Here is a 23,724-nt window from a genome sequence, read left to right on the forward strand (position 1 = left end):
TGAGGAATTCCAAGTGGTCATGGAGAGAGTACAGCTGTTGTAACAGGATGTCACACGTGTCATGCCAAGTGCTGCCAGTGCTCTGCTTGTCCCTCAGCCAAGGGCTGGGTAAAGCACTGCCTGACACCATTCCCCTTTCCTGGCCATGTCCTGTGCAGGGACAGGGAGCACAACTCCACACACAGCTCCTTGAAAAAATGTTTTATTTCATTTACTTAGCCTCTGGTGGCTAAACAATACTTTGCTGTATTCAAATAATATTTTAAAGACAAAACACATGAAAGCTGAACCCTTTCTTAATGGAGAAAGGAAGATCCAGTCACTGTTTTGCTCTGAGTATAATGCCCAATCCTTTCTGGTCTGCCTGCAAACACTGCTTTACCACTGCAATTACAGCAAAAACAGCTACACCTGGACCAGTCAATAAAGAATAATTTGGCTTTTTTAATTAAACTCCTGTTTATAATCCAGAAGGCTTCTTTGTGTGCAAGTTCTGCTCCTTTATCTTTTTTGGGAAAGCCAAAGCACCACTATGATCCATCAAATATCGGTGTCTAGACACAGACAGTGGAGGCAGCTGCTGCCCAGCCAGGAGAGGGCTCCCACACTTAGCAAGTGTTCTCTGGCACCTGAACACTCCCTTGGCTTTGAGAAAAAAGTCATCACTGGAGGGTTCTGCTGAGTTTTTGCAAAAGCTAAACTCTATTCCATTGTGGAATAGAAACAGAAACTTATAGTAGAATGAGGGAACAATTTGAAGATAAAGATTTGAAAACTTGAAGAATTTGTAATCACTTCAACAATGAGGTATAAAAATGAGAGTAACACCCCCTTCAGCCCCCTTGGGCCTGGGGAATCGGGCACTGACCAGACTGCTCTGTGGTTCTTATCATTAGAAAATCCTAACTATTGCACCATCACAGATGGGGTTTATTCAGACACTGTACTGGATGTACTGGCCAGGTTCTCTGGAGTAGGAAGGATGACTTCTTTTAAGTCCTGCAGTAGCTCAATCTTGTGATCCAGTATTTTTCTGTTTTCCAGAAGTTTCTGGATTTTCTCTTCTGTTCCTATTAAAAAAAGAGGTTAAATGCTTTTGTTATTAAGGGATAAAAGGATTTTATTATTATATGTAAGTATTACTAATATAAAATACGTTACATATTCACGACTTCTGCAGAGCTCCTGATGCTTGGTTTAACCTACAATAAAACCTTTGCCTTTCTGCAGCAATGTCTGTAACCCACCACCCTGCACACCCAGTGTCTTCACAAAGAGCTGGACTCTGTGTCTGCTGAGAGCCTGGCTGGTGTGTCAGGGAAAGCACAGAGCAGGAGTCACATACTCTGCCATCCATATGCTGAAATCTCTAACAAAGCTAGTTTTGAGACTAAATTTACAACATATCATGCGCAAAAATTACTAGTTCAGCTATCCCTCTGTTAACTGGCATATGAGCTTTAAGGGCTCTGTTTTCAGGGCCCGTTGTATTTTAAATCTTTCAAGATACCATCTCTAAATTATACTCCTAAAGCAAATTTGCAAGCCTAATGGATTTTAGCCAACAATAAAATTAAACCTAAAAATGGATCATTTGGAAGATTGTCTTCAACAACTCTATTCTCAAAACCACAATTCAATAGCATTTATTCTCCTGCTTCTGGAAAAATCATCACTGACAGCGTCCTGATCGGATTAACCAAGTTCTTTACCTTATTTGCAAAGCCCTGCTTGACTGCATTTCTGCTCCCATTTCCCTAATGTTAAAGATTATTGAACTCAGTGAGAGCTCAGTATTCAGAAGCATTGCTACAACCTCACAGTGTTAATTGCAAGTTTTAAATGGAGCACCTGCTTTAGTCAGTTAACAGGACACACAGAGGTGGTGGTGACCTCTGAGCAGCAAAGCTGCTCTGTGAACAACAAACAACTGTCTCAGTCTGTGAGAATGTTCAGAGTTCAGATTCTAGTCAGAAGGAGAAGATATCTTGTACAAACTGAATGTATTTTTCCTCCTGGGGGCAAAGATATTGAAGGATGTCTCCAAAGTTGCAATGAATAAAGTGGAAAAATTCTCTCCAGTTGTTAATCCTATGCCATTCAAAATAAAGAGAGCCTTAACTGATTTGAAGGAAAAAAAGAAAAAAAAAGTAAAGCACTGGCTTTTTGCTCCCTGCTGCTTCTTCCTCTGTAGTAAGAAAGCACAGAAAGCAGGGCACCTGCTGCCTGTGGGTGGATGTGGAAGACGATGGACATGGACACGTTTTCAAATACATTGCCCAGAGCTGAGTGGGGGTGTTGAAAACAGGTGCCTGCTGCCCATGGGAAGTTCTGTTAGCATTCACTGAAGAGGGACCTGGTGCTCCAGCCTAGCTCTGACTGAAGAGGAGATGCCCCTTCCCTCTGCACTCAGGTGAGGCTTATGTGAAGAAGTGGGACATGCACAAGTGGAACCAGGGGAAAAAAACCCTCTTAGAGATTATCTGGATATGAATTAATTAGCAGAAATTAACAAAGCAGCTCAGGTTAGGAACATGGTGCTAATAATGCCACAGTTATGGGTTCAATGCCCACACAGGCCACTTACTTAAGAGCTGGACTCAGTGATCCTTGTGGGTCCCTTCCAACTCAGAACACTCTGTGATCCTGTTGATTCAGCATTTGGGAGAGCTACAGATAGAACACACACAGCTCAGTATCTCTCCTGCCAAAAGGATGTGGCAGAAATAGAAGCAGCCCAAAGAAAGGTATCAGTGATGGGAATGACTGGCCTACAGAAGTGCTTCCACAGGAAGGCAGGCAACAGATTGGCAACCTTCCACCTCATAGAGGAGATGACCTGAAGAGAAAGAAAATGCATTCAGGAATGGCCCGAGAGATGTGGACCTGGAATGACTGCCCCAAGTGCTATGGGGCCCTCAGTGAAGGAACTGCACAACAGTTTTAAAATTAAGTATCATGGCCTTTGTCTCCACAGCCTTTCTCTGAATTGCAGAATTTGCTGCTACCTAAACCCCCTGAAAACAAATGCTGTCAAGGAGCTCTAAAGCTCCTCACCAGATTGCTGCCCAGTACAGAGGGAAGCTGATGGAGGCATCCTGCCTGAGTAGGACGCACAACAGAACTGAAAGCAAAACTAAAAGAAGTTACTTTCCCTTGGAAGAGAGGAAAAGAACTTCCAACCTAGAAATGTGGAACTGCTGCTGAGGCACAGCACATACGGTGTGGAAGGTCTTACACGCAGTCATGCTCGCAGTAAAGCTGCACGCTGCAGAAGGAGTGTGGATCCCTGTATATAAAAGGGATTTTAAAAAGTCCTTTCAACAGTTACAGTTCAGAGTAGCCTTGCTGTGCTGGCACGTAAGGCTTTAGAACATGATTTGCATGATGATTTAAGAAGTGACAAAAGGATTGAAGTTAAAGCATGGCAGATGACCCAAAGCCATCAGCTTGAGACACAGTATTTATACCAGTCCTAATTTATGCAGTCCTTGACTTAGTACATCAACACAGAGACTTGCTAGCTAGAGCTTATAAGAGATTATGACAACAGTAACAATAACCAAAAAAGAAGAAAAAAAAAAAAAAAAAAGGCAGCTCGTGATTTGCTTCCCTCTACAGTTTCATTTGTAATTAACATGGTTTTCATTCCTTTCTCACTGTTTCATTTTAAGAGCTCCTCTTGGATCAGATTTGGATCCAACCTAATTATTGACCTTGAAATGAAAAGGTCTCAGAAAAGAAGACTGTGTAGTACAGGAAGAATTGAGCTGCTTGAGTTCTGGGGATTTGGAGAGGGGACAACTAGTACCCATGAGAATCACATGGTTGTGTGCAGGGAGGTGCCAGTATCAAGAGATTTTCCTGTAAGCTGAGAAGAGGTTGAAATAATTGATGCTGCAGTGAAAGAAACAAGTGTGATCCAAGGTTGTGTCACATGATGAATTCCTGTGAGCAGAGATGTTTTGATGTCCTCAGATGAGGCACCGGTGGAACCTTGTGTCAGACAACTGCAACACCAGACACTGTAACTGCTGAAAAAGGATTTTAAATTCAAGAGCAGAAGACTGTAGGGAGGAGCCTGGCTTTTTCAGTCAAGTGAAGGGGAAACAGCAAACATCATCTTCCCATACTGAACCTTAATATTAGTTAGTTAGAACCTCAACATTAGTTTTCACCAGAATAAATTAAAGCAAAAGTTAGAACAACTGTTGGAGAGGGAAATGGGAAGCATGAGACTTGCCTGTGTGAAAAACAGCTTCAGCCTTGTTGCCTCGAACAGCTGAGAGTCCAAGCCCCACAGTTTCCTTCCACACCAGTGCACCCAAGAAAATGTTCTTCCCTTTGCTTGCATTTCACTCTGAGCATTCTCATCTTGTCTTTCAAAGCACAACTGCTCCCCAGTCCAGGTGTACTGATACACTATATTTCTAAAGATTTAGCTACCCATGGCTTTTATTCAACAGTTTATGTAACACTGAGAAAAAAAAAATCCTTAGAATTTTAATTTTAAATGATTGTTCTATCAAAATCCTCATTAGAATAACTTCAGTCCAAACCCCAGACTATCTGCTCCTCTGACGGCTTTTCTGCACATACCTGTATAAATATTTGTCAGTATATTTTCAAACAGTCCACAGTCAAACAGTGCCATCACTGTCTCTTCATACTCTGGGGAAAGAGATAATCTGATGTAATACTACTGAGTGAAGGTTTACAGAGCCCTACATTAGAAGTACCACAAAACAGCAATTACTTATTTTCCATTGTACTGACTGCTTGAGGTTTTAAGATGTCTTCCTTCTCATAAAATCTGTATTGAGAAGGATCAAGTTGTCAGTCCTTTCCTTTTAGTTTCATCCAGAACATTACTCCCTTTTTGGGTCAGCACCGCATGAATGGTGCATTTAAGGAAGAGCAATATACTTAAGCCATATTTCACTTCAGTGTGCCAGGACTGTGTGATGGCAGAGCTGACTGTACCAACTCCTCCTGACAGATCACATGTGGGACTGAGCTCTCCCTGTTTGCTGTTAAGGAACATCCCTGAATTACACCTCAATTTCATACCTGCGGCTTCTGCTGAAGCAAAATACAAAACACTCGCAGGGTTCAACTGACCATGGACACACAAAGCTGCTCATGAAGGAAGACTTCCCAGGTGGGACATTTCACCTTCCATGCATGTGCTTCAGTTACTTTGCACAAAACAGCATTTTCTATGCCAAGGTATTACTCCTAACTTTGCAAAACTGGAAGGACAATTGGAGAGGAAGGGTCGAGCTTTTTTTTTAACTGTGTTATGACAAAGCAACATCAGCTTGGAATTCTTAAAAAACAAAGTACTTCATACAAGGTGATAAAACCATAAAAACCTCCAATAGACATTAACAGCTGACAGTACAGTTGTAACAAATCATCCAAAGCCTTAAAATGTACATACTTAGGGATTTTTGCTCAGAAGAGTGCGCTGATATTAACAGACACCTGGTCCCTCTGTGAAGCTGCAAGAGCAACACAGACTTACAACCTAAATAAAACCTGGTTCTCTTCAGGACATCTTTGTTCTCCAGTTCCTGGGAGAAGAGGTTGGACTGAACCTTCCTATGCTTATGCCAACATGTAAAAGGTGGCTTCAAATATTCAAGTCTGAAGGTCTCACTAGAGATGCTGAGCTGGCAGCTCTTACTTAATTTTGAGAAAGAAGTTCCTTGGAACTTTCATCGTAAGTGGTCATTCAAAAGGGAAGGTCGTTCTCAACCTCCTGCACAGCTGCAGAAATAAGGACTGAGTTATTTAGCACCATGGTATGCTCAGGAAGGTGGTCAGGGCCAAGTGCCCAGGATTCAGATCTGCACCTCTGCTGTGACAGCCATGGGTCCCCCCGAAATATACCTGTTTCTGAAGTGTTGTCATCCATCAGTTTTTCCTGAGCCAGGTGAAGTGTGTCCAGCATTTCTTCAAATATGTCATCCAGAAGCCCAGCTTGTTTGCACTTCCTAACAAGGTCTATTCGAACTGTTAAAACACAAAAGCATTCCTCATACAGAAGCGATCTGTAAAGTGGGCATTGCTCCCTCTCTTCAGAAACTAAAACTTTGGCCAAAGCCCTTCCAGCAGTAACAAATCCTTTTGCAGATCTCTGGCTCCTCCAGCCACCCACACAGCCCTTTTCAGTGGGAATAGAAAAGTAGCCAGGCAAACATAAGCACTGTGCTGGGTGTAAAATTCCCTAAGCTCTAGATTTGGCTTCATTCATCACAAGCAAACAGCTCCACAACTCTAAATGTGCCACTCCTAAAGCTCACGATTCCCCCTAGTGACTGTTCTTGCTTGCATTTCCACCAGTCCTTAGGACCACACTATGGACGGAGCAGGCTAAAGCACAGAAAAGAGTGCAATAAATGAATCAGTATTAGATTTGGTAAAAATTGAGGCTACTTTTACTCCAAGTGATCCAGGCAACTTTTTTATTACAGCCCATTTTATTTACCTGCTTTGTCAGATTTGGATTGATAGAGAAATAACTATTTTTTCTTTATCCCAGAGCAGCAGGTCAGTGGCAAGTTTTAGTAAGGTAAACGCAATGGGCTGTTCAAAAGCAAAGAGCCATTGAATGGCTCACAATAATTTGCCAGTTCCCATTAAAAAACGATGCTATGTTTCACTGGAGACATCTGTGAGGGAAGAAATGCCATCTCACTTACACGAGGTGCTCTATGAGTATTTCAGGATTTTTTATAGATTTCCTGTTCTTTACAGCAGTAGTGAAACTCAGAACAAAACACCAGGCAGCCAGTTGCAATACCATGCCCATACATTAAGCATATCCATAGTGAGGTGAATAATCACCATCAGCACATTCCAAACATCCAAGTCCCAGCAGAACCTCTACAAGCAACTGCAGCGGGAGCTCCGGGGTAACATGAAAACTGCAGCACTGAAGGAAGGTCCTGTGATCCACCTCACTGCTGTCACACACTATATTGTGTTAAGCACCCTGTACACACCCAGGCTTCCAAAGGTAAGATGTGCTGATCCCTCCCCAGAGCACATCCTCTGCTAACGCCTCCCAGGGCTCCCATTTTAGATGTCACTGCACTGACACGGAGGAGGGGCACCAGGCAGAGACACCTCTGTCTGCAGGAGACCGAGCTGAACGCAGCAGCCAGCAGGGTGGGGGCATTCCCATCTGAACCACCAGCTCACATCGCACAGCAAGTCTCACTCAGCCAAACCACAGGCATTTGTTTTCTGCACAGTTATGAAGACATTCTGCAAATCAGACTTCTGCTGCTGTGCCAGAGCACAGAGAGCCACTCATCTCAGAAGAACCATGAAGATACGTTTGCAGCACAGCATTTGCTAGCGGCCATCTCCAAGCTATGCACTTCAACATAACAGATCACAGTACCTCCTAGTTGTTCCATAAAGTTGTTACCCAATGTCCAAACTATCAGAATAAGCCTCCTCAACATAGAGGTTGTGTTAAAGAAGGCATCCTTTCTCCAGGCCCGAGGTCCTGCAGGGGATCCTCCTAACCTTATGTGGACACCTTGATTCTATGTTAAGTGCGTTGCTTATATACACTCCCTACGTACATATTACAATTTATCCATTATCATAAATCCCACCCCAGGCTCCCAGAGACTCAGTCCTTTGTTCCATCTATCACTGCATTCTTGAGCCACATAACTTCTTGTCTTTCTGCTGTCCTTGCTGGAGGAGCAGTGTTTGTGTGCCTTGTCCCTCTGCTAAAAATTTCACAGGGACAGTACAAATTGAATTACCTCCTGGTATCAAAGTGAGTCTCACCTTTATGCCTGTTGTTTTTCCTTTTTAGTATTTGTAAATGGTTTTCTTCTGCTGTCTCTTCTGTACTCTGTAAGAAAATCAATACAATGTATTTTTACATCATGCTGACATTTACTGCTGTTCTCATTATCATATTCTGTCTTAGCAGAAAGATAAAAAGCAGACCACATTTCTGTGAATACAGTCAGATTCTCTGCATGGCTAACAATATTCCTCTCCAGACATTCTATTTTGAAAATGGAAGCAAAAACTGCTTCAAAGCAAAAATGCTTTAAGAAAAGCCAAACACCTGGGACACGACCTTCCTTAACCACTGCCTTTGCAAATAGCAGAGAAGCTAACAAATGCCTACTGGGAACTCCCAAGGCTCTTTCTGAATATTGTCAGAATACTTGGATAAATAAATCCTTTGCTGTAGCAGGTGTGGGTCCCCTGTTTTAGTACTGCTGGAACTCAGAATTACCATTTCTTCTGTGACGGTGGGAGACGTCAAGGTACGTCTTCTTTTCTTATTAGAAGCATCTAGGAATCAATAGATAACAAAGTAACAAAAGTGACAAACTCAGACCGACCATCACACATCATTCAAATTCCTTCTTTTCCCAAAAACTTACAGAACTGAGGCACTTTGGGTGGCAAAGCAAAAGTATGTCTCAGCTTCCCCAAACACCTGACATTTCAGCAGAATTCACACTGTTTCCATTTAGGAAAATTGCAAGCATGAACCAACCATTAGGAAAAAGTGCAAATCATTATAGCATTAGGATACCACTTAACCTTTTCAACTCAGTAGATTTTTAATTGTGGCAGAGCGAACTTATCCCTCCTGGCAGCAGCACTACTTCTAGGGGCTAAAAAAAACCTGTTTGGTTTCTTTTCCAAACAATTCTTACGCGTGTTAATACACCCGCAAAACTACCACATAAAGAAATATTTAGGGGTCTCAAAGACATACAAATGGCATTAGATTTTCCATCAACATAAGGACCCTCCCAGAAAACCTCCAGAAGTCATTTGACTTGTCAGTTTAATATTATTTATGTTACAAAGTGTTTGTAGTGATGTGGTACGAGATCTCTAAAAAATTATCTCTGCTTTCATTATGTCCTTTCCACAGCACGCAGCAGGCTCTTGCCAACATCATAACTGGCAGCTTTTGGAAACAGCTACAGTATCACAAGCAGAGAAGAATACCTCTGGCAAGGAAGACATGGCAAGAGCAGAGAGAAGAGTGCAACCACCCACCAAAACCAGAATGTTTCAAGCACAGTGGGGTTATACTTCCCCTTCCCTGTTTAATTCCAGAACCTCTGGGCAGCACTTAGTAAGGCCTTTCCTGTTACAAATCATCCTATCAAGAGGAATGAGGAGACACTGTTGTACACGCAGGCTGTGGAAACAAGTTTGGGCTTTGGGTACTGGTGCTGTACATTTGCATTTTTCATGACCTGAAAGGAAACTTTCTTACTTCATCCAAAACAAACCTGTAAGGTCTAATTTGAGGCAGAGATACTGCTGTAGGTACCAAGTGCTCCCTGCTGTCCAGCATGGTATTTTTGGCACATGATGGGATTTTCTGAGCTCTCCCTGATATCTACTGTAAGGATGCCTTATACAAGAGGAACACAGTCAGAAGAGCAACCCAACTCCCCCTACCCTGCACAGTGCTGGCTGCTCTCCTGCCTTTGTCAGCTTTTACTTTGTCCACATCCAACTCTTCCAGTTAAACAGAGGATGAAGCCTGTTTCCAGGTCCAAGCTGCTCTCCCATACTTGCTGCACAGAGCTGCAATGAGAGTTCTTGGCCCATAAGGCACCTTATCCCCTCCCAATCACACAGGAAAGCCCTGACATTTCAACACAAGAATGTTGTATGAACCAAGAATAATGGGATCTTCCTTGACCCTATCTTCTCCAAACTATGAAGTAAGGGACACTGGGCTTGGGGAGCCAAGTGTCTTCTAGTCAACTCTCCCACTTGCTCCCCACTTCCCAGGGTACAGCTACTCTCATAGTGAGAGAAGCTCACTCAGGAGGCAGGGTAGCCAGCAGAATCCATTTACCCCTCATAAACAGAAGGTCTCTAAATTAGGTGCCTCTGGAAGAACTCCTCTAGGAGAAAACTTTCTTTTCAGGGAGCATTGTATATGCAGCATTTGAAGACACAAAACCCATGCATTATCTAAAGGAGGCTCCAAGAAAGCCAGAAAATGACTCTGTAGCAGAGCATGTAGTGACAGGACAAAGGGAGATGGCTTCAGACTGAACGAGAGCAGGCTTAGGTTAGATATAAAGAAATTCTCCACTGTGAGGGTGGTGACGCTCTAGAACTGTTTGTCCAGAGAAGTTACAGATGCCCTGTCTCTGCAAATGTTCAAGCCCAGGTTGGATGGGCTTTGAGAACCCAGTCTGGTGGAGGGTGTGCCTGCCCAAGGCAAGGAGGCTGGAACTAGATAATCTTCAAAGTTCCTTCCAACCCAAATCAGTCTGTGATTCAACCTTGTAAGACTTAAGCCCTCCTTATGAACAAGGTGGTCTAGAGGGCTAGACTCAATGCCTGAATATTATCTGGTACTGGAAACAAAGCAATCCTGGGCCTGTCCAGTACTTGCACAGGAGACCACCAGGGACCCTGGGCAGCCCCAACAGACACTGACAACCATTAGACCACAGAAATCAAAATAATTTTGAAAAGGGAAGAAAGGTTCAGAACTATGGATAAATAAAAAGCAAAGCTACTAAGTAAACTAAGAAGATACATTTGGTTAGTGAACCACAACAATATCAAATATGAAACAGACTGTATATCTGGTTAAGAAGTCCCAGTCCTCATGACTAAAAGCTTAAATAATAATCACCTAATCCATCCCTTAAGTGTCATCAAGGTAGAGCAAGACTCTGTCCAGAAGATTAGCCAAAATTTGCTAGACTTCAACAAGAGTGCACCACTGTCAGCACAAGCGCTCAGAGTTCAACTGAGTTCAAATTCCAAGTGAAGGCCAGTCTAGGACCCACTTCACTGGGAGCAGAGTTGCATGTACTAGGCTAACAAGGTCCAGCTTTGGCTGGGATTTCCAAATACCTCTGAATCAGGAAGGGCCAGGACTGCCAAATGAAGCTGCATTTCTGTAGCACAGGAAGCAATCCTTAAACAGGGGTTGTACAACCATTTTGTTACACTTAAAAAGCTCTTTGGGATCCTTCAGAATGAAAGGCCCTATTTTAAAAGCTACTGCAGCGAATACAGAAGATGCAAATGTGAATGTCTGCATAACCACAGATAAAATCCCAAGGTGACCTCACCTGTAACAGCCCCCTCCTTGCTGATCTAGTGCACACTTGTGCGCAGCTCTCCTGTCTCACATGGATTTTAAAAACTGTGCCTACTAGCCCAAAGAAGAGTAACAATGATTACATGAAGGATTGGGTCCATTGAGTTTTAAGTCAGTTTCCAAAGGAGATTCGGGGAGGATTCAATTTTAACTTTTACCACTTCAAAAAACCTTCTTGATTTTTGTGCATACATGTGGATCTCAACCCAACCACTCCTGTAAGATTAGAAATCCACCCCTCAGTATGAAGGTGGTAATATTTATCTTGTTCATATGAATTACTGACTGTAGGATTCAAACTTTAAAGCAAATGAAATCAATTAAGTCATTAAAGAAACTCACCATAGTGATTGGTCCTATTCCCTGGGTCATGTTTTGGGCAGAACACTCTAAAATTTAAGTTCAATTTCAAGAAAAAGAGAAGAAGTATTAATAAATATGCAAACAGAGTTACATTGACGAATTTTCCCCCTCTTTTCCCCTGATATTTTCCCCTCTTTTCACTGAACATAAACTGAAAGGCAGTTAAAAAAAAAATCAGGATTTTTGTTCAGCATTAGCCACCTCAGAAACCACCTGCTTTGAATCCCATGCATGCACAACCTTGTATGTGTACTTCTAGAGCCTCGGTGGACTCCCAGCACCGAAACTCTGAACGATCATCTCCATCAGCCCACCCTGTCTGGGCCTGCCCCTGACACATTTCATGTGTGGCAATCACTGAGCCAGAGACACTGAAATGAGATTAACGCTCCCAAGGTGAAACGCCACCATCCTGACACTGCTCCATCACAGCCACCACGGCTCTGCCCCCAGCGGGCCAGGAGCCTCCTCAGGCACATCTGCTCCGTGTCACTTTCCATTCCTCACCCTGCAGGATATCGGTACAGCACCGGGCACTCACTCGCCGGGAGATCTCTGTGCCCCCGGCTCCCGCTGTGCTCACGGAATGGCCCCCAAATCCTGAGCAGGTAGGGCAACCCTCTGGGAGATCCAGTAGCTTAAAGCTGCTCGGTCTGTTTGTTACTTAAGGTAATATGTGAAATGGGAATATTTTCAGTGGTTCTAGGAGAGCAATTTGAATCCCTTGGAAGAGGCAAAATGCAACAAATTTATCTGAAAATACTCCCTATCTTTTGGATACAATAATGTGCAGAGAACAGGAACCAGCTTTTACAATACGCCTTTCTTACAGAAGGATCCCAAGTAACTCTCTAAGCAAAAATGCCTTATCAGAAGCATGGCTTAGTTTATATCTTCCTTACAAATCTATTTGCCAAGACTGCTGTAATTTTTAAAGGGAACTGCATTTACTAGGACATTTTCTAATTACTGTCATTCTTTTAACAAAGGCAGAAGCATTGCCCTTAGAACTGCAGACTGTTGCCTTGATGGGGAACTTCTTTTGCAAGAAATGCATCTTGAAGCACAAAAAAATCAGATTTAGGTATACCTAACAATGCAATCAGAAAGCTATATACTTGAGACCCCTTATTTCTATTGAATTTCTAATACTGCCCTTTGGAGAATATTTTTTATTCTTCCCCTCCATTTAGTTCTAGTCTTTCAGTTAAAAACAACCCATCCTAAGCACAAGAACATCTTACAAAGTACAGATGATGTATTTTACTACTCAGGCCACTTTATTTGGAAGTACTTCCCTACTATCATTTTTGCAAGACAGCAGCACAAATTGCACTTGTTTCTCCAGCTCTGCTCTTACTGGCCACTTCCACAGCACCATATGCTTTCTCTTTTTATTCTGCTCATTTTGTTTTGATGATCACAACTCACCATCACAACACTGGCAACTCAGAATCTAAAACCAACAGCTCTGCCTCTCTCAAAGGAATTCTCTCTTTTCAGTATACTTCACCATGAAAATGTGAAGGGGCTGTCAATCCACACCCAGTGTTTTTCAAGTCTACTCTCCAATAATTTTAGCTAGCTACAATTATTGTGATTTATGCCACTGCTACTGTGCAAAAGCTTTTAGGTTCAAATCCTTGAAAGCTGTCAAAGTATCTTTCTCTAATCCAGTCCTTTCCCAGCTCTTCAACACAGGTTGCTATAGCCTAGTTTCCTAGGCTATCAGGTCACACAGTGTCTTAAGGCATTTTTAAGAGTTTGTCTTCCAAACCTCCAAGGTCACCAGCTGCAATATGCCACCAAACCAAACTGCACTTCTTATCAATTTGTATCTAGACTGCTGTCAGTCCCACTTGTTTTTCAACATCTTTGAGTTCAGTCTTCTTGAGCCTGAGCTATCCTTTCTAAAGCAGTAAGATGGGAGCCATTTATTCTGGAATCACAGAAAGTTTCCATCTTCCCATTCACAGTCCTTCATGAGCTTTCCAGATTCACAAAGATTTTAAAAGCATCAGCAAAACATCTCATCCTCCCTGCACAGCTGGGCTTACAGCCTTGCACAGATGCACTAATTTTAGACAGAGTGCTGTGAACCAGCCAGGAGGGCATCTTGACACAAATGGACCCATCTTCCACTGCTCCCAGGGACTGTGCTAGTCCACCCCTTTCTGAAACAAGTAGTGATTAGATGATCCCCAGATTAATCTAACATGACCTGTGATCTCTCTGGCCTTGCACAGAAATGAGTATCAGGGCTTTTATGCACCTCAGACCTTACTATAACTTCAGAATTTCAAAAGGTCCCTGAAGTCCCAATTTCTCAGCCCCTTCATCTGCATCTTCCAAACAACTCATTCCATCTGTCAATGGCAATGCAGGCAGCCCAAGGGCAGTGGACACCAGGACTAGCGTGATCAGGACAGAAAATGTACTTAGAATCCATTCATTTGTGTTAATGCTAGTAACATACTTGAAACACAAGGCCTTTGGTGTGAATCAAAGTTCTTTGCTAACATAGGGAGGGAAAATTACTCAGATTTGCCTAGAAGTGCGATAACCTGCTCTGTGCTCAGACCACATTTACTGGAGTTTCTGAACCAATAAAAAATTTAGAATCCGAGTGACATTAATAAAAGCTTTGGTTCTTGAAGATTAGCCAGAGAGTCAGTAAGGACTGACTCTCAGTTTTTGCCTCATTACCTTTCAGTGATGTTACAGGCTCAAGCACTAAACAGATTCCCTCCCACTGCAATGAAGTTTTCCTGTGAAATGAAAGCATTTCTCCCACAGTTTGTAAACAGAGGATCAAGCATCACTTTAGGAGAGGAGAAGTTATTTCCTTCCCTGAAAGCCCTTTAAGCCCCACCCAATGAAGCCCCAGAGGCTGGCAGCGACAGCCAGAGGACACTGGAGGTACCGGTAGACGCCGTTGACCTGGTCGGTCTCCACGGCCGCGTCGTCGCAGAGCGCGCAGAAGAAGTGGTAGCTCCTGCGGCACGCGCGCTCCTCGCAGCCCACCGTGGCCCCCTTCTTGCGGCAGAAGTTGCACACCTGCAACGGGAGGGGGTTCACCAGGTAAATGCCACAGGCGGCTACTCAAAATCCTGCCAGACGGGGCAAATGCCATTCTCTGCGGGAAAATCCAGTATTCCATTGCAAGTCACCGCTGTGCAATTCATCAGGCAAATCCACTCCTGCCAGCTCCTACCCTGGTCATTATTTTACCACCTTTTTGCTATCTTACCTCTATTTCATATTGATAAATTTGTCAAATGAGGCAAAGAGCCACACGAGGGCACTGAGCAACTTTCCCAAGTTATTTCAATGTTAATTGGTGTTAATGTTTGTTATTTATATTTTCCAGGATAACTTCATAATGAAAAGAGTTCCACCCAGGACGTAGGGGAGGAGGGCTGCTGAAGACAAAGGCAATTTTAAAAAATCCTTATTTAAATAATCTTATTTCTGCTAAACTCAGGCGTTCCCCTTTGCAATTGTAGATTCTTTTTTTGCATTCTTTTGTTTCTTGGCGTTGGCTTAGCTCTTTACCAAAGTCTCGGGAAACTTTGACTAAGGACAGAAAGGCCAGAAAAAAACCCACCCGCGTTTTAATACAGAATGAACTAAATTTCACCAAACCAAATGTTAAATCAATGACTCCAACACCAAACCTGTAATTTCCCTTATCTTACTAGATCAGAAGGACCAGCTACTTTAGTGCATTTTTTAAAGCACAGAACAGGCCAAACAACCTTCAATACAATGAGATAGGACTAACTGCAGATTCAGAAACATTTCCTTACCAGTCGCTTTCCTCTTCTGAGCTCTTTTAACACTGATGACACATCAAACCTTATTCCCAGATTTTCTGGGTTATGATCTTCAGATTCCACAAATCCTGAGGAAAATAACTAAAGACAAGAGACAATTTTAAAAATAAGAATGACTCAGTCACCAGTGCAGAAGAGATCACAAATACATCTTTTCTTCTTGCACTTGCCCTGCCTAAGGAGGCTGATTTTCCTCTGTGTTTTCAAGAGGTTTCACCTACACTGAACAAGGGGCTGTGCTTAAACATTTCTGCAGTCAAATGAAGTTTTTCCTTCCATATAGGAGATTTCACATAATCTGAAGGCAAACTAACAAAAGATAATAAGGTGAGGAAGTTGACTTATTAAAAACATGAACAAAGAAAACCTGAAATTCCAGGGTGCCCAGACTAAGGATGAGAAGATCTTCAGGCAACAGACCTCAACACCTTGGACATCTTATTATGTGCTCAGCTGTTCAGACCTACAGCTGGATGCAACATTTCTCTGTAATAAGATTTCCACACAGCCCAATGCTGACAACAGCCGACTGCAGGAAAAAACCAGAAACACTGTACACATCCTGAGAGAAAGCCACTAAAATTGCACACTTAGCCCACTTTAATCCCCACAGAACTGCTGAGCCAGGACAATGAGTGAGGAAGGGGAAGTTCTTGGCAATTTTTTCCTAAGCATTATATGTAGCTAATTCCAAACAAAAGGGAGCTACACTTTAATCAACTAGCAGTCACAGTTTGTCTGCTCAGAAGGTGATAGCTGACTGCAAGAAAACCCAAACAGTGCAGACAAGCCTAAGGCAGAGAAATGAGTAAAGTTGCTGGGAGGAGAAAGAAAGGAGAAAGAAGAAAATAAAAATCACAGAGAAAGAAAGAGAGAGAAAAGTTTCAATACTGGAGAAACATTAAAGCCATAATAAAACCTGCTTCAAACAAAACAAAAAAGGCCATTGTGAAACATTCTGATAAAAAAAAAAGCAACCAAAAAAGATAACAGAAAAATAAAGATGTAGATATAACGACTGTGAGAAAAAGAAGGCTGGGACAGTGACAACCAGAAAGCTGCTCTAGCAGCACTCTCCTGCACTAAATGGCCCTTGGCTATATTCTCCCTCTGCTGAAGGGAGAATACAGCAGCTGTAATTGATTCTGCACACCAAGAACCAGCTTCACCAACATTCCAGAATAAAGGGGAGGCAAGAAGAGTAGAAGGACTGCAACACACTTAGAGCTTCACAGGTGTTTTTATATCATCAACTTCTGACATTTTTATTCCTTATTTTAAATAAGGCATACAATGGACAGTTTTTTAATCAAGTGATATGGATATTTTCCTGCAAAGGTTTAACCACAACTTTCTGTGGTCTGAGAATCCTCATCCAAGAGGATGGGTCTCAATAATGTCTCAAGAAGACCTATTCCTGTTGCTAGACCAGATGTGCTCTTTGTGGTGTTTTCATGTGTGTCTAGGACCACTGATCAGCAACAGACACACATGAAAACACCACAAATCAACAGCTCCAGCTGTGCAGACACATCCTCTCCCACGCCAAAATCCCAGCCAAGCCCTGTTGCTTTTCACAGCTTTTCAACCTAATATAAACTTGCTGGTTTGAGTAACTAGCCTTTCAATCTAGACATCATTGCAAAATCAAAACCAGATAAGCAGTGGAAACCTCCCCCATATCGCTTCTCCACTTCTCTTTGGTACCCGAGCAGCTAAAGGCACTCACCAGACAATCCTGATGAGCTGCAATGTCTCTCTCTGTGGCGATATACATCACAGAGCCAGCCTCCCCTTCAGAACAAAATGCACATGTTCTTCTCACCATCTTCGCCATTATCCAGAAAGCACCTAGAGCAGGAAAACTGGGACAAAACATAAAGCAATTGACAACTTCCATAGGCCAAGCACGACAAAGGAAAGCAGAACCTGCCAACACCTGCCCTCTAACTGCTCCTTCACCTACATCCCCTGCCCCCTGGTGCTTGGCTCCTCCAGTAACAAGTACCAGTAGAACAGGCAAAGCCTAGTCTTGCACAGCAGTGGGAACGAAACCAGACCCTGGGAGCTTCAGCAATTAGAGCAGGAGAAAGAGTGCTTTAGTCATAAGGGGTAATACAAGACTTCTCAAGCTCGCTTGGCAAAATCTGCTCCAAAACCAGATCCAAGAGCAGCCCGGCAAGTCATGCCCTAAGGTGAGGAACTCCTTTTACTTGGGAGAGGGCAATCACTCATAGTGTTTTCTTAACCTACTGCTGCCACATGTGGGTCAGCAAGTCAACAAAGGAGAGAGGAACAGCTGCCCCCAAGCTGTGCCAGTGCCTTCCAGGAGTTCACAGAAGGAAGAAACACTAATTTCTTACTGTAAGTAGGATGTAGCAAAATAGTGCGGAGAGGTCTGCAAGTAAATTGGGGCACAAGAAAAAATCCTAAATGAGAGATTCAAACACTCTCTCTCAACAAGGTGAAATGCTAACAGGAGTGACAGAATTTTCCCTGAGCCCTGGGAATTGCCTCAGGGACATCTGTTATCTTTTCCTGGCCATATCCACCCAAAACTTAATAGTTCTTCACAGAGTCCTTCTCCAGCAAGCTGTAAAATTCTGAGGCCAGCTACTCACTTCACAAAAGCAATCTAAGTGTTTCCGGACAAGCTTTTACACACATCCCCCCACCAGCAGGTTAGAGCACCACCCCACAACATTTGTAGCAGAAATATTACTTTGTCTGTGGTTTTTTGTGCAAGTCCACCACAGAAATCTTCAACAACTTCCCACTCCTACAAGGAGCGATACTCCAAACTATCCTCTGCTGGAGATGTCACCTCTGACGGCACAAACCCCTGTACGACAAGGGGGAAGAAAAATCTGTGTTTACGTTCAAGATATAGGAAGATCTGAAGTGAAATTATTCTGGTGAGAGGTAGTAAGGCCTACGTACAAAATAGGCAGGAAATCTCATAGTTCAACAAATCCTGCAGCCTTTTTCTGGGTTTCAACTGACAAAATGTTTTCCTTAGTTCCCATCTCCCGTGCATAAAACAGACTGAGTAGCCCCAAATGAGAACACCACCAGAGCAGAAGCGGATTTTTATGTTTTCTTCCCTCTGGCTCACACTACTGACAATTTACTTATAATCACAAGTCACTCTGTCTTTGCACACAGCTGGAGTTTTCCCCCCCTCTGTCTGTCTATGTCCTGTAAGCAAAGCAGGGTAGAAACTTATTTCCAATACCTATCTACACACTGATCATCATATCAGTTTCAGAAACACAAAGACGTATTAGAACTAGAATAGAAAAGAAAATTTAAAAGAATGGCCTAGAATACAGGAAAAGCTCTGCAGCAAACCAATACCTGGAATCAATGCAGACACACAGGCCCTGCTCAGGCCCAGTCAGAGGATCCAGCTCTAGGAATTTTTTAAGGAAGGGGCTTAAGGTGGAGTCTACAGTCCCAGGTGCTCTTACAGGCTCCAGACGAATCCTGGTGCTGGTGGAGAACAGAAGACACTTGATCAGGGTTAGCCTTAGGGTTACCCCAGCACCTTTGTAAGAATCCTAAGCAGTGGAACTACAGCTCTTGGGGCCATTCCTCTGTGCAGAAGCAGCTAGCCTGCACCTACTGCCCTGTTTAGCCCCATATTCTGTCCCCCTGTGGTGGGTTGGCCCTGGATGGATGCCAGGCACTCCCCCAAGCCATGCTATCACTCCCCTCCACAAGTGGAGGGAGAAAATATAACAAAGGGTTCATGAGTTAAGGACAGGGAGAGATCTCCCATCAAATACCATCACAGGCAAAGCAGACTCAGCTCGGGGATAATTAACTGAATTTATTACTAACAAAATCAGAGCAGGATAATGAGAAGTAAAATAAATTTTAAAACCACCTTGCCCTCATCTGTCCCCTCTTTCCAAACTCTACCTCCTTCCCCCAAGAGGCATAAGGAGATGGGGAATGGGGGTTATGGTCAGTCCATCCATCACTCATTCCTCCTGCCACACTCAAGGAGAGTCCTTCCCCTGCTCTAGTGTGGGGTCCCTCCCACCTGCAACAGTCCTCCACAAACTTCTCTGTGAGTCCATGAACAGTTCTCCATGAACTGCTGCAACCCAGGTCACTCTCCCATGGGGTGAAGTCCTTCAGGTACAGCCTGTTCCAGTGTGGTTTCCCCAAGGGTCACCAGTGCTACCAGGAAACCTGCTCCAGCGTGGGCTCCCTCTCCAGGGGTCTGCAGGTCCCTGCCAGGACCCTGCTCCAGCAGGGGCCTCCCACGGGGTCAGAGCCCCCTCTCAGGCATCCACCTCCTCCCCAGGCTGCAGATGGATCTCTGCATCCCCACGGACCTCCATGGGCTGCAGGGGCACAGCTGCATCACCATGGGCTGTGTGGGGGGCTGCAGGGGAATCCCAGCTCTGGTGCCTGAAGCACCTCCTGCCCCTCCTTCTCCACTGACCTCGGTGTCTGCAGAGTTGCTCCTCTCACATATTCCCACTCCACTCCCCTCTGCCCATAATTATATCTGCCCAATAACTTTTTCCTTCCCTTCTTAAATGTGTTATCACAGAGGCATTACTATCATTCCTGCTGGGCTCAGCCTTGGCCAGCAGAGGGTCATTCCTGGAGCCGGCTGGCATTGGCTCTGCTGGACATGGGGGAAGCTTCCAGCAGCTTCTCACTGAAGCCACCCCTGTAGCCCCCCCCACCACCCGAACCTGGCCATGCAAACCCAACACATCCCCACAGGAGCCTGTGCTCTTCCCGAGCTTTCTGCTACCCAGTGCTACCAGGACGAGGACACGGAGCTCAACCGGGCAGTGGAGCTGGCTGGCTGCTCCTATGCAAGAAGGCAGAGGCTAAGGGCAGGTTTCCAGTTTCACAGTTTAATTACATTTCATCTGAACAATGCCTTGCTTTTGCAGGGCTTACTCAGAGATTCCAGTCAGAACCCTTGGATCTATCTGAAAAGGCAAGAAATCCTTGCTCCTTGCTCCATCCTTTCAGTAGCACTCCTGACCGCATTACTCTGTTACTATTTCTCCTGCTGTCTGTTAAAGTCAAGGAATCTGAAACTATTTTAGCTCTTCTTTATACAGAAGCTGGTCTACAGTTTTATTCACCTCTGTCACATCTCTATCCCTTCTCTTCTCTTCCAGCTACACTCAAAGAGGAGCAAACCACATTCAAAAGGATGGGCTACCATTTACACTACAAAGTCACAACATCACTCTGTATTTTTCTTCTTTCCTTAATAATTCTCACTATTCCAATCACATTTTAGCCCACTTCTGAGCGCAAAGCTGACACTTCTGGAGAACTACTGTTGGAAGCACAAAGCAGTGAAAAAAACCACAAAGCTCAACAAGCAATGGGGCCCACGGCGGTCAAAGCAGACAAAACTGGGTGGAGGGCCGGTGGTTTGTGCTGCCACAGCTCTGGGCAGGGACGTAAGACAGGATGGGAGCTGTGCAGCCTTGTCCTTTGCCTTGTTTACTAGGAAATGTTTGGCACCAATTATACCTCCGGGGTATTTCATTCAATGCGACCACAAACAACGGAAGGTACAAAAGTACCCTGATTTGTACCTAACTGGAGGGTGAGAATTCAACACAGAAATCATAGGGAGCCAGGGGTTTGTCCTCCTGGGCCCCCCAGGACACCTTTCAGTGAGTCACATACTTGTCACAGAATCCATTAGGTTGGGAAAGACCTCTGAGATCAACAAGTCCAAACAATGACTCAGCACCGCCCTGCCAACTAGACCAGTATTACAGAGTATTACAGTTCCCCAGATCTCTTTCTTAAGCGGCACCGAGTTAAAGTAGGGAGGGCATCAGCATTATGGTCGTTTCTCTGCCACATCCATCATCTTCCATGTATCAGGCTGGATTTTCACCTGCTGTTTTACAGTCAATCCCTTGCTGTCCCAAAGTCCTTTTGCAACCCCTCGCTTCTGCTGCCGCCACCACAGGGAATCCAGGGGGCCAAACTCAGCTGTAAGATTTAGGGACCCTTCTGCTGCCCTCTGCTCATGACAGAACAAATGATGCTGCAAAACAGAAGGCAGCTGAGAGAACAGTCACAGCCAGCCACTTCTCCTGTACCTGTGCCACTTCCTAGAAGCAGGGCTGTTGGTTTCGGTTTTTTATTTTTTCACAGCAGTGACTAAAGGGCAGAAAGCAGGAAAGGAAACAGAAAGTAAAAAGGGAGAAGAGCGCTGGCAAGAGCACAGGGCTCGCACCACTTTCAGCAATCCTGCTGAACCATTACCAGTTTGTCTAAGTACTTGCCCTACAGATCCAGTTCTGAAAGCATCCTTGTATGTAAATATCCATCTTTTATACACCTTTATCAGGAGCAGACTAAGGCACAGAACCTCTTAGTACATCCACGGGGGACAGTTATAAACAACGATGTAGTTGTTAGTTTTCACTATTATGTACTGGCTTTTGTAAATTATTATTAATCACAATGATTTTGATATAGTACAGGTTGTAATCACTTATAACTGTTTTTGATATAGTACAATTTGTCGGCTTTTTGTGGCCAATGCCCTGGCCTCCGTGCGGCTCATACCCTCAGAACATAATTTATGGATGATATTTGTGAACAATGTGCTAAACAAACAATGTAGCTTTGGCTTTCGCAAATGTTAAAGTGAATGCTATGTGTCGCCCATTATAACTTAACTTTTGCAGAAGTAGCTGTAGTGGTAAAATAATAGCTAATGCTTTTATTTTTGTAACTAACTGACAATAATGAAAATAACTCAGATGTATTTGTGAAATAGCCAAAGTTGACCTAAAGTACTTGTGGAAACAGCTAAAGCCGTCTGCACGGTCAGGAACCCTTTAAGGAAGGGATGTGATGGGGATCCTGCCACTGACCCTCCCACTATCGAGAGCTGTCGCCTGCTGACACCAATGGAACAGGGTCACTTCCGTGTGAGGAAGTGACACACACGACCCCCAGAACGGCATCCACGATCACCGCACGTACTCTAGAAAGGCAGGTCAGGGGTCGACTCAAGCTGAAGAATGCCCGGAATATGTAAGCAAGCTCAAAGAAATGTTGGAATGCGTATAATCTTTATGAATATATATTTGATCAATGCAATAGAAAAAGTATAGAAGAAGAGTTGCTATGGTTAGCTGATTTGCCTCCGGCTACGGGTACACACACAGCGCTGTTACCGTCCCTTTTCTCCCTTATTAAACTTTTTAAAATTTTAAAAGAGTGAGGCGGTTTCTCACAGGCAGTAAGGAAAAGAACCCAAGTCCCCTGACTGCCCCAGCTCCTGCTCTGCTCTCCTCTTCCTTCCAGCACAGCGCAGGGCAGGATCTATGGAAGTAGGAAGAAAAGAAGAAATCACGCACCTGTTATCCCACACTCACTGTGTCCCTCATTTGTGCTTTGCGGGGAAAGAAGCACGGCTGGAGATGGCACGGCTGAACACGACCGACATTCACTTCCCCATTCTCCCCACACCAAAACAAACACATCCAGACTTCGCAAGGAACAAGAACGAACAAAACACGGCTGCCCTTCTGATCATCCTTCACTCGTGAGCATCTAGTTCCAACCCCCGCCCAGCCGCGGGCAGGGCATCTTTCGCTAGACCGGGCTGCTCAGAGCTCCATCCAAGCCGGCCTTGAGCACGGCCAGAGATCAGCTACCCACAGCTTTTCTGGGGGACCCGTCCCGGCGCCACACCACTCTCACAAGCAAAGAATTTCTTCCTAATACATCCTCGGCCCCCCGGGGCCGCCCTCCCGGCGGTGCCGCCTCACCGCCCCCCCGCCCCCTCCGCTCAGCCCGAGCCCCGGCAGGGTCCACGCACTGACACTGCGGGGGGAGCAGGGGTGCGTGACCGGCGCTGAGGAGGCTCCGCGCTCCCCCGCCCCGCGGTGGCACTTACCGGCCCGCGCCAGCCGCCAGCCCCGCCGCCCCCTCCCCCGCCCTCAACTCTCCCGCGCGGAAGTGAGCGCGCCCGGCCGACCACTGAGCATGAGCGGTGGAACGCGGCGATGCCCCGCCCCGCGCACCCGTGCGGAGCTGATTGGCTGCGGCCTTCGCGTGGCTGGCGGGACGGCGCGCGTGACGTGCCAAGGGGGCGCGGCGGACCACCGCGCGCTCGGGCGTGCCGGGGTCAGGGACGCGGGTTCGATACCCGTGCACGGCACTGCCGCGGGCCGCCCTCGGCCGCCATTTCCCGAGGGCTTTCACCGGGGGAAAGGCCGTATCCCGCAGCCCTCCCTAGCCCCGTGTTCACTTTTCACTGATTTCAGAATCACAGAACTGCTGTCTCACCTAAAGCTCCCCGGGTGCAGCTTCATGTCACTTGTTGCCAGGAAGATGCCGACCTCCACCCTGGCTACG

General features: G+C 44.9%; 1 protein-coding gene across 8 annotated transcripts; it reads right to left on the reverse strand.

Moving 5' to 3' along the window:
- Positions 1 to 186: 186 nt before the first annotated feature.
- On the reverse strand, positions 187 to 23,315 carry PHF11 (PHD finger protein 11). Of its 8 annotated transcripts, XM_040055913.2 has the most exons (13): positions 22,722 to 23,013; positions 18,703 to 18,837; positions 18,068 to 18,187; positions 17,075 to 17,210; positions 15,319 to 15,426; positions 14,433 to 14,566; positions 11,489 to 11,535; positions 8,279 to 8,337; positions 7,816 to 7,882; positions 5,896 to 6,018; positions 4,600 to 4,671; positions 2,588 to 2,670; positions 930 to 1,070 (listed from the first exon to the last, which is right to left on the reverse strand). In XM_040055913.2, exons 4-12 carry the CDS (start codon positions 17,180 to 17,182, stop codon positions 2,588 to 2,590), a joined length of 801 nt encoding a protein of 266 aa, XP_039911847.1. In that variant the 5' UTR covers positions 17,183 to 17,210; positions 18,068 to 18,187; positions 18,703 to 18,837; positions 22,722 to 23,013; the 3' UTR covers positions 930 to 1,070. The 8 variants fall into 8 exon arrangements, with proteins under 8 accessions (XP_039911844.1, XP_039911843.1, XP_039911845.1 ...); XM_040055910.2 differs by lacking the exons at positions 2,588 to 2,670; positions 22,722 to 23,013 and adding an exon at positions 23,264 to 23,315 and having other exon boundaries at positions 187 to 1,070; XM_040055909.2 differs by lacking the exon at positions 2,588 to 2,670 and having other exon boundaries at positions 187 to 1,070; positions 22,722 to 23,051.
- Between the last annotated feature and the right edge of the window lie 409 nt (positions 23,316 to 23,724).

Source organism: Hirundo rustica, chromosome 2, assembly GCF_015227805.2.
Source record: "Hirundo rustica isolate bHirRus1 chromosome 2, bHirRus1.pri.v3, whole genome shotgun sequence".
Classification (NCBI taxonomy): domain Eukaryota; kingdom Metazoa; phylum Chordata; class Aves; order Passeriformes; family Hirundinidae; genus Hirundo; species Hirundo rustica.